The sequence below is a fragment of the Lolium perenne genome, chromosome 3 (assembly GCF_019359855.2).
Source record: "Lolium perenne isolate Kyuss_39 chromosome 3, Kyuss_2.0, whole genome shotgun sequence".
In the NCBI taxonomy this organism is placed as follows: Eukaryota; Viridiplantae; Streptophyta; class Magnoliopsida; order Poales; family Poaceae; genus Lolium; species Lolium perenne.
The window spans coordinates 215,587,785-215,599,078 of NC_067246.2; the positions used below are offsets into that span (position 1 = coordinate 215,587,785).

The 11,294-nt window shown below is 49.6% G+C and overlaps 1 protein-coding gene across 1 annotated transcript; it reads right to left on the minus strand.

Moving 5' to 3' along the window:
- Positions 1–634: 634 nt before the first annotated feature.
- Positions 635–1,723, minus strand: LOC127343335 (uncharacterized). Its single transcript, XM_051369451.2, has 3 exons — positions 1,579–1,723; positions 1,406–1,478; positions 635–1,321 (listed from the first exon to the last, which is right to left on the minus strand). Exons 1-3 carry the CDS (start codon positions 1,585–1,587, stop codon positions 990–992), a joined length of 414 nt encoding a protein of 137 aa, XP_051225411.1. The 5' UTR covers positions 1,588–1,723; the 3' UTR covers positions 635–989.
- Positions 1,724–11,294: the final 9,571 nt, after the last annotated feature.

Sequence of the window (11,294 nt, forward strand, 5' to 3'; positions counted from 1 at the left end):
AATCGATATCAATACCAAGAAAGATACCTCCAAATCTGATATTTGGTGGAATGTGCTGCCAGACAAAGTTTCTATTGCCAATAATTTTCCTGAACCACTAAGGAGAGTAATTTTCTTTTATGGACTCACTTAAACCAATGAAACATGCTGACTCATCACTAATAACCTCTCTAGGGAACCTTTGTTTATTAGGGTGTTCCACTCCCCCTAATGTTGTTGGGGGCGTACCCTTTTTCTTTGCTACTCAGGCTTACTTAAACCAACTACACAATACAGAAGGTGGTCCTAAACGGAGTAAGCGGTTTAACCTCAAACTCAAACTTTAACAATATTATGTTTTTTTGATTCCTGTTTTGTGCAGTAGATTCCAATTTTCCTATAGCTTTACTTTGATAAAAATATTCTATACCTTTCCAATGTTTTATTTCCTATATTTCTTTCTTTACTTTCCTCTAATCATAGCTTGACTTGTAGATTGGAATCATTGTGTCCATTGCAGAAATGATTTGTTTCTCAGAAAACACCAATCGGCAACTGCATATGAAAGTTCTAGTATCAACAACGACAGATTGTTGCAATAAACTGTTCGATTTGACAATGCCGACCGGCAGACTAATTTACTTGTCACATTAGGTGAAGTTGAGAACCGCATCACTTTTCCAGTAGTATTTTATACCCAAAGCCGTACTACCATGAACCGAACAATTCATTTGCAGATTGCAAGTACACGAGTTGCCAAGTAGTAGCAAAAATTAAAAGAGAGTACGTTGAGGCATACAATTCTTGTTCACAGGAACTGGAATAGATTCAGAGAAGGGTATAATGTGCATGAAAGCTGAATCTTTTATGTCCTAAAAATAAAAGAAAGCTGAATCTTTTTTTCTTGAAGCGAGAAAGGGAATCATTTGAACGGATGAACACGATTTGCACACAAACAACTTGATGCTCCTGGAGAAGCGGCTTAATCTGCAGTAGTAACATCGAATTGATCAGACGATGGTGCAGGAGCCGGGGTGGTCGTCGACGGTGTAGCAGTAAGCTGGTTGCGGGTAAGGCTTGGGGCAGTACGCCTTGGGGCAGTACTGCATCATCGCGGCGGCGATCTCCTTCTTCTTCTTCTCCTCCGCTTCCTTCTCCTTCTTCTTCTTCTCCTCCTCGTCCTTCTTCTTCTTCTCCTCGGCCTCCTTCTTCTCGTCGCTCACCGTCACCACCGTCGCCGGGTGCTTCGCCTTGCGCAGCTTGGCCACCACCTTCACGACGTCCACTTCCCCCACCACCGTCAGCGTGTTCTTCTCCTCGTCGAACGTCATCGACTTGATGCCTGCCATGAAAGGAGATGAATATCCTGTAAGTACCAAGAGACGATCGAGCTAATTATGGTGAGGGAGAAAGAGAGAGGAAAGACCTTTGATCTTCGAGACAATCTGCAGGGAGCAGGATTTGCACTTCTTGCAGACCATCGGCACCTTAAGCACCATCTGGTTCAGAACAATCCATGGTGACTAACCGATAGAGTTTCCACAAGCTAGCTTGTTAGGGAGGAAGGAAATTAAGAACGCGCAACAGAGAGAAACTAACCTTCGTCATCGTCGCAGCGAGATTAAACTAGGATACTTGAAGATCACTAATTGGTGTACTCCTTAGTATATGCGCTTCTAAGAAAAAAGGCTCGCCCAAAAGCTTCCTCTCGGATGCGAGCTTTATACACACAGATGCGAGGATCATGTACATATATATTCCACGGTTTCCACTGGACTCGGTCAATTGTAGTAACAATCATTGTGACAGTGCTAGATCAATTTATGCACAAAAATCAAACTTAAGTCAAGTACCTAGTCGTGGTACTAGTTGCAGTAGGTGAGCAGCTCATAGACATTTCAGCTCGGCCGACTCTATCGGTTGTTGACATGATAGGAATTGTATACTTGAGGTCCTAAGACATTCAGTAACTTGTCACAGGGGAGGCTAAACTAATTCAATTGGCTTGTTTCTTCAACGAAAATGATGCGGCAGTTAAGCATGTACGTACTCTTAGCAGGTGGTTTGAAGTTGAATTAGTACTTTATCATAAAATGGATTAGTATATAGCAATGTTCGCGGTTGCTGTCACGTTAGCTAGTCTTATTTATTTTTATCAGTGCTTGACTGACCTGCAATCTGGGGAGCCGACTTATCAAGGTAGTTAGGGAGCCGACTAACACCACTGCGACAAGCAGAGTACAAGTATGGGGGCTACTTGCATTGTATATACGCCTATGAAATACAGTACTAGTGCAAATAGTACAGGTATGGTAGTATTCTATTGGCGCAAAGTCGTTCGAGGAACTGATGTATGGTGAGTTGTTGCTCTCGTCTCTCCATCCCAGGATGTTTTGTTTTGGTTTTTTGGCATCGATGGAAGGTTCTCGGGAATCAGAGTCATCTAGTGGGAGAAGAGGTGCGTTGGTTCAGAGCAAGGATCTCACTGGGCAAAGCAGTCACTAGATTGTCAAGTGCCAGCATAAACAATGCCGGTATTCGCTTCTAATTGCTCGAATGCAGATTCCTTCCGGGTATAATGTAGCAAATTGTTTTCAGCTCTATGGTTTTTCTTTCTTTTTTTTTCAGGTAAAACGGCAGGAGTTATGCCAATCAATTGAGGAGATAGAAGATGTTCAGGTCACAAGCTAGAGAGGGACTAGCTGATACAGAAAAACGAAAATAGTAACACCCGAAGGCCTAAGCTGACTACTCGCTGAATTCAGGCTGCAAGCCTGACTCGTTCTCCCGAGATTTCTCCTGCAAATATGTGCCTAGCAGAATCAGCTAGGTCATCCTTAATCATCTCCGTAAACTGTCGCTTGCTGCTGGAGGTGTTTTGAAAAACCCGCATACCTCTCTCCTTCCAAATGTGCCAAGCCCTGTAAATAGCAACCATAAGCTCATCCTTGGCTAGACTCTCAGACATGGATTGCCACCAATCTGCCCGCTAGGAGAACTGGTGCCTCTAAATATGAAGGTTGCAGGCGCCCGTCCATTGAGCCAACAAGTGCCAAAGAGTTCGAGAGTAAGTACAGTCAATGATCCTGCTCAAGCTCCATTTTTTCGATAAAGAGCTCAAGCTCCATGGTTAAAGAACTCTTTTTATACCAAAACAACCAACTATATTTTCTCTGAAATGCAAGTAAGCATCATGATCATGTTTATCAAAACATATACAAAATAAAAGAGAAACAAGCCAGAAAGGAAATTAAAACATGAAAGATCAAAAGGATCACTGCACCTCCAACCACTCTGACTTCGTGGCTCAAGATCAAACAAATCACCCTCCTTAAATGAAATGATCAAACAAACACAGGTCGTTCAGAGAAAGGGACACTAATTGGTTTAAGTGCGGATGGACCAAGCCAATCATTTGCTTGTCTTGTGGTCAGTTATGCCCTGGATGTTTTACTACCGTTTTGATTTACTAGCGTAAAGAGCTTGGGTCAACCATGCTTAGCTTACCAGTTTACCACTGGTCGGACAGTTTTTTTTTTTCGAGAGTACGCCGAGGCGTACCATATCTTTATAGAAAGCAGAATATAGAATACAAGAAGACTACAACTCGCTGCAAACAACGAGCGTAGTACGAACTCACTCCACTCCACACCGGCTTGTCCGAAGACAGCCACCACCAAAACTACAACAGCGACACAAAAAGCCTATCCAAAACAGAACATCAAAGCCACGTCTCGAACCACTCCAGTAACCTCCAAAGATCAACAGCTTCAACTCAACTCTCCTTGCCAACGCACCACCAAAGTAGAAGATGGCGGGACTTGGTCGGTCCTAAGAAAGGCATCGACTTGGATTCTCCGGTGATGTCGTACATAGTGCCCCGGACGTTCAAGGTTGGACAACAACAAACACCGGAGGGGCGCAACGAGAAACAGCGGTCCATGTCTTCAAAACGCAATGCTCCCAACAGAGGGACGACATCGAGATGCCGCCATTGCGCCGATTCACTCCGAACCTAAGCTTTCGCCCGGAGACACCACCCGATCAAAGCGGAAACAGGGAAGTGCCGACATACTCGACGACGCCTCCAAGAAGGGGAATGACGCCCACATGCGCCATCGCCGTCGGCACCGACAGAAGTCGGGCTAGACTTTCGTCCGTGTTGCCGCACACTGCCCACGCATCCCGCCTAATTGGGCCAGCCGAACTTGTTGTCCACACCGCCGTCGTCGCAGCACTTCGTCCTCGCCGCCATAGCCTGGTGGACCACCGGCTTCCAGCACAGCGAAGAAGCGCACAACTCCACCTCCAACCTCCAGCTCGACGAAGAACCGCAGCAGCCCACCTCCAGCACGTCGGGCCGCTCGCGCATGGCTGTCGGCCACTCTTGGCTGACTGCCATACCGGCCCTGGAAACCCAGATCTGGCGCAAGAAGGCCCAGATCGGGCCCCCGCGCCTCCGCTCCACCCTCGTCGCCGGCGCCACTGGGTGGGCGCCACCGCTCGTCATCAACCCTCAGGCGGCCGGCCGCAGGCCAGGAACTCCTCTGGCCGCGCTCCACTCCGCCGCCGCCTGCAGGGCTTGGACCCGCGTCCCGCACCCGACCCCATCCACGCGCCGGCCTCCTCACTTCGCCTCCACTGCAACGGCCTCCGTCGGGCCCCTCCTCTCCTCCGCGCTTCCTCGCCGAGGCCGGCGAGCCACTCCTCTCCTCCGCGCGCAGCCTCCGCGCCGCCCTGGAGACGTCCCCCTCCGCGCGAAGGGAGCCCGTCGGGGCGCGCCGTCCTTCACCCGCCGCCTTTGACGGCCGGGTTGGGCCGCCACCGCCGGCGGCGGCGGCAGCGGCCGGGAAGATGGGATCTTAGGGGGGGGGGGGGGGGGGGTCGGAGGCTAGGGTTTCCTGAGGCTCCGGAGCCGCCCGCGCGAACGGCCCGGGAGCGTATCCGCCACTGGTCGGACAGTGAAATGAGAGCGACGCGGTCGAGTCTTACTCAGGTAAACTCGAGCGATTAATCAAAATCAACGTGGGCAAAACTAGAGAATCAATATGTTTCAACATGCGGTTCCTAGACAAATGACACGGACCGTCACCGCGGGCATCTACAAGCGTATTGCCCCCTCAGGAGGAAAAAGAACTAAGAGAGGAAGACCAATGAATAAAAAAGGTACTAGCAGACGGCAGACAGGATTACAGGACGTAGGCTATATTATTGCTGAAAGGGATTTGATAATTTACAGTTAGTCTGCATATTGCGCCGCTGGGTATGGTACAAAACTCGGTCTCCTTTTCTTCGCTTAGTGTTCCTCCAAGTCCAGGTACAACATCCTCTTCTAGATGGCCTTTGTCTCTAGTTCTTGGAAGCTGGAAGAAGTGACCTCCTCTAGTCTCGAGATCGAAGTCTTTTTTCTTTGGTTCGCGACCGTGATGGACGGCACAGAGGCTAGCATATTTTTTTTGAAAAGAATCGATGGCATTTTATTGCTCAATAATGTTCAAAGGAATACAAAGACCCATCACGGGCAGGAGGAGCCAAACCTGACGTTCCACACTAGTCAAAACTGCACTACACGCCATCAAATGTGCTTCGCCCTGTTCTCTTCCTCGCCTATCCTTTGGACCACCGGCCAGAGGTTAGGTGCAAGGGAGAAGACCCTCTTCTCCCCCACCGTGCCCATCAGACCATGGTAGAAATGGTAGATATGACCCATCATATCTTCCTGGGTGGTAAGTTCCCCCTCCTCCGAGATGAGTCTGGGGATCATACACTTCCTTCGCCTCCCGTTGGCAAAGGCGTGGAAGTAGGCAGTGCAGGAGTCCCCCTTGAGGGTCCACTGAAGTCTACTCCGCTGACGCCAGTACTCCTCTTCCATCCCATCCAGGTTGACAACTTGGTCTTCGAGAAAATATCGAAGGGCCCAGCCATCATCGTCAAGCCCCCTCGAGTCCGCTGTCCTATCCAGCTCCTGGATCTAGGAAATGAGGTCGTCCCTCGCCTAACGGCGCAGCTTACCAAGATTCGCACCCCACTCCCGGAGATGTTGTCTAAGGCATGTAGCAATACATTGCCAGAGATCCACGCTGCACCGATGCGGCCCCAGCGCATGGATGCAACGATCAATCTTCCCCTTGACCATCTGATCAAACCCAGCTACCCTAAGCCACCACGATTGGAATGTGAATCTTGCCGGCTTCCTGATCCCGTGCTCCCCATCATCAAGGAGGAGGGGGTTGTGGTCAGAACCCACCCTCGTGACTGCCAAGAGCGAGCAGAGCGGGAAGACCTGCTCCCACGACGGGGAGACGAAACGGAGCGAACCAGAGAGAGCTGCTTGTTGGTCCAGGTAAACCTGGCACCAGTCCTATTAATCTCCCTCAAGGCAAGGGAGGAGCTGGATGAGGTCCTGGCTGGCATGAAACCTGACTCGGCCCCAGGCCCTGACGGCCTTCATGTGCTCTTCTTTAAGAGGTTCTGGGGAACGCTTAAGGCTCCTATTCTTTAGATGCTCAATGACTTTGTCCTAGGGAGGATCGACGTAGCACGCCTTAATTATGGAGTTATCTCCCTCATTCCTAAATCTCAGGGCGCCGACAATATCAAGCAGTTTAGGCCTATCGCTCTTATCAATGTTATTTTTAAATTCTTTGCTAAAGCTTATGCCACCCGTCTTGCTCCCGTCGCGCTTAGAACCATCGATCGTAGTCAGGCGGCGTTCATCAAGGGTAGGAGCCTGCACGAGGGAGTGCTGGCTCTTCACGAGATTGTTCATGAACTCAGAGTCAAAAAACTGAGGGGGCTCCTCCTCAAACTGGACTTTGAGAAAGCTTTTGATCGTGTGAGTTGGAGCTTCCTGAGGGAGGTGCTCCTTTGTAAGGGTTTTTCCCCTATGATTGTGCACCATCCGCTGCAGTTGGTCTCGGGAGGACAAACTGCAGTGAATGCCAACGGTGTCATCGGGGATTACTTCCGGAATGCACGGGGAGTGCGACAAGGGGACCCTCTATCCCCGATTCTCTTTGACTTCATGGTGGACTCCTTAGCGGCCATTATTGCTAGGGCTAGCGAGTTAGGGCACCTCCAGGGGGTCGTGCCACACCTGATTCCGGGTGGTGTCACCCACCTTCAGTACACTGACGACACCCTGATCCCCCTTGACCCCTCGGATGTTGGAGTGGCTAACCTTAAACTTCTGCTACTCTGCTTCGAGAACATGTCAAACCGAAAGATCAACTTCGCGAAGAGCGAAGTGGTCGTGACCGGGGTCACAGACCAGGAGCGTCAGAGGTTTGCTGATGCCCTGAACTGCAAGCAAGGGAGCTTGCCCTTCAAGTACCTTGGCCTCCCTGTCAGCGACAAGCCCCTCTCAGTTGCGGACTGGAATTTCCTCACTGAGAAGGTTGGCCACAGGGTCGAGCCCTGGCAAGGGCTTTTTCTCGCCTCTGTGATAACGCGTGAAGCACACGTCCGTTGGGAACCCCAAGAGGAAGGTGTGATGCGTACAACAGCAAGTTTTCCCTCAGTAAGAAACCAAGGTTATCGAACCAGTAGGAGTCAAGGGCCACGTGAAGGTTGTTGGTGACGGAGTGTAGTGCGGCGCAACACCAGGGATTCCGGCGCCAACGTGGAACCTGCACAACTGTAAGAACATGTCCTTTACCCCATGTGTGGTTTTGGTAATTGATGACAATCCCTATGGACTAACGGTTACATTGAGAATCAATCTTAGGTCAAGTCCATAGTCATGTTGGACTCAAGGTTGTAAGATGGAGAAGACGGAGTACAATGATGAAGATGGTGTTGAAGAGAGACAAAGACGGTGTTGAAGATAAAGAGAGAAGACGGCGTAGAAGATGAAGAGAGAAGACGACGTTGAAGATGGATGATGACGGTGGTGTGCGTACAAGATGGAAGAAGACGGTGGCATGGACAATGATGAAGACGGTGGCATGGACAATCATGAAGAATATGAAGACGGAGCTTGCCGACTCGAGAAGAACGCGCAAGGACTAGGTTTGTGCTCGATAGGATAGTGGGCCGTATCATCGGAGAGAGCTCAAACCTTGCATGCATTGCATCGTGTTCTTGGTTCTTCTTGGTTCTTATGCATGAAACGGATTTCGGTTGCATCATGTTGCATATGCGAGAGTGATGATTTTCCCGATATACCGTATTGAGAGGTTACACCTCTATGACCATGAGAAAATCATCACTCACTCATTTGCATGATTTCACCTTGTAAAGATGTAGCTCTTGTCGCCCTCTTTCCAACAAAATTGGTTTCACCGCATTCCGAGTCTCCTAGCTCGAGTTATGGATTTTACGGTTGCTGCATATTTAAAAAGAAAAAGGAAATCTTATTGGGCCGGGCGGTAGTACCGTGGGCGGTACCGGCCAAAGTACCGCACGCGCATTTTGGCTTACTAGATCGCAAGCGGTACCAGGCCGGTACCGGCCCGGTACTACCGTAACCTATTTACGGTACCAGGCTGGTACCGTGGCCGGTAGTACCGGCCCAGCTTTTTCCAAACTGCCGCACGGCCCAGATCCACCTCGCCAGCCCAAGCCGCCGCCGCTCGCTCCCGCTCACGCCACCCAGCTTGCTCGATCTCCCCACGCGGGAGATTCACGCATTGACCCCCGCGCCTGCTCGCTGTTGCTGCCGCCGGGCCCACGCGCTGTCCCTGCCACTGCATGCTACCCCGCGCCAAGCCCATCACCACGCCTCGATCTCGCAAGCCCCGCTGCTGCATGTTCTGGCCGAAGCACTGTAGGCCGCTGCCGTGTTCACACGCGCGCTGCCAGGCGCGGCATGCTGGCCCCACGCGCCTGCCTGCCCTGCTGCCTCTGTATTGCGTGCTGCCGCTGTTTCCCTCTCTCTCTCTAGTTGCTTTGCATTTTCCCTCAGATCTGAACACGAGCGGTAGTACCGCTCCGCAGAGCGGTACTACCGGTTTGGGGCATTTTCCAACTATTTTCTGGGCAGTTCGCGCGCGAGCGGTAGTACCGCTCCGACAAGCGGTAATACCGCTTTGGGCGCGGATCTGACCGTTTTTCAGCCCCAACAGCTATATTTCTGGGTCCCCTATATATACCTCTCTTCCACCTCCGACCAAACTAACCCTTCCCCTCCATTCTCTCTCCTCCATTGTTGACCTTGGGTTCTTGCTTCCTCCTCTTGATCCCCCCACTATTTGTTGCATATTTTTGGGGGAAAGCAGAGAGATCTAGATCTAGAGCTTCACCAATTGAATCCCTCTCTAAGTGAGGGGATCTTGCTAGATCTAGATCTTGGAGTTTCTTGGTGTTTCTCCACTCTTTGTTCTTCCTCCCTTATTCCCCCAATAGCTTCTTCTAGCTTTGTTGGAATTTGGGAGAGAAGAACTTGGGCATCCTAGTGGTGTTCTTAGCCTTTGCATTAGGTGCATCGGTTTGAGTTCTCTCCGGGGTTTCAATCTCGTAGAGTGTGTGTTCCTCCTTAGTGGTGTTCTTGCCTTAGTGGCCATCTTGCCTCTTGTGGCGCATTGCATCCTTGGTGGAGTGTGTTAGCCTCGTGTGGCGCATTGCATCCTTGGTGGAGTTGGTTTCCTTGGTGGAGTGTGTTAGCCTCGTGTGGCGCATAGCATCCTTGGTGGAGTTGGTTTCCTTGGTGGAGTGTGTTAGCCTCGTGTGGCGCATAGCATCCTTGGTGGAGTTGGTGTCTTGGTGGCCTTGCCGCCGGTGTGGCGTGTTGTAGCCTCTAGTGGCCTTGTACTTGAGAGCCTCCGAGTTGTGGAGTTGCCTCAAGCTTGATACTTGGGAGTTTTCCCAAGCTTGTACGGGTTCGGTGACCACCCTCAAGGGTCCCTTAGTGGATCGAGGCTTTTCTCCTTGGAGGAAAGGATCGAGGAGAATACGGTGGCCCTAGTGGCTCATTGGAGTGCCTCGTGCCTCCACACCGCTCCAACAGAGACGTAGCACCCTTGGGTGTGAACTTCGGGATACATCGTCGTCTCCTCGTGCACCAGTTACTTCTCAACCCGAGCTCCTTTACCTATGCGATTTACATTATGATATCTATCATGCTTGATGCTATACCTATCTTGTTATCACCTTGTTGCTCATCATGCTAGCATAGTTTATTGGAGCACTTAGGCAAACCTCTAGTTGTTAGGCTTTGAGCTAAACTAGTAAACTCTTGTAGTTTTATTCTGCCTAGTTTAGCTCTCAAGTAGAAGTTTTTATACATCGCCTATTCACCCCCCCCCCCCCCTCTAGGCGATGTCCTAGAACATTCAATTGGTATCAGAGCTAGGGCTCTCTTATCTTGTTGGGCTTCACCGCCTAGAGAGTATGACGTCGGCTAGAGGATTAGTGCACATTTCTTCCTATACATTTGATGTCACTAATTATGATGCTTGGAAATTCTACATGCTTGATTATTTTAGGGACATGCACCCACATGTGGAGCGAATTCTTGATATGGGTTTTTCTCCTCCTAAGGATCCACAAAATCCAACTTTTCAGGAGAAGAAAAACTCTTATCTTGATGCTCAAGCTACTAAAGTCCTTTGCCGTGTTGTGAGTCATGTAGTGATTTCCTCCATTGCGCCTTTCCGGAGTGCTCATGAGGTTTGGACAAAGCTTCGAGATACATATGGTGGATCCAAGACCATTGAGGATGATCACGCTCCTTCCACTTCACCAACGTGTGGTAAGACACAAGGTAATGGTATGGTGAGTGGTGATGAACATTGCATTGTTGATGGTGAGCGCTCTCTTGATGATTCTTCATCTCTATCCCATTGCAATGTCTCATCTTTGGACTTTAACACTTGTAGCACGATAAATGATTTACATGCTAGTGTTGATAGTCCTTGCATATCTTCATCCCATGATGATATGCTTCTCTTGTCTTGTTGCCATAATGAAGATACTTTGCTTTCCTCTAGTACTTGTGTGACTAACAATGTAGAGGAAACCGAAGATACTATGGGCCAAGACAAGATCTTGGATGGAGCTTCAAGGAGTTCATCTTCTTCATCATCGCACGGTTCCTACACTTTCCTTATGGCTAAGGCTTCTAAGGTATCTCATTCCTTGGAACCCTATCTATCTAGTGATGATGAGGATGATGATATGGAAAGACTTAATGTTGCTTCCTTAAACAAGTTGGGAGAGTCGGTTTATCATGCTCTTCCTAAGAAGAAACTTGCTCGCTCTAGCTTCATGAAAATCTTCAATTTTGCCATTAAGAGCACACAACTTATTGAGAAAAAGGAAGAGTATGAGCGCGAGGATGCAATTGAGATTGCAACTCTTAAAGAAGCTCTTAAAGA

Bases quoted from the DNA above. Each gene is read 5' to 3' on its own strand.
- LOC127343335 (XM_051369451.2), bottom strand. The intron at 1,322-1,405 runs GTCTTTCCTCTC...CTTTCATGGCAG, and splicing joins GATTGTCTCGAAGATCAAAG to GCATCAAGTCGATGACGTTC.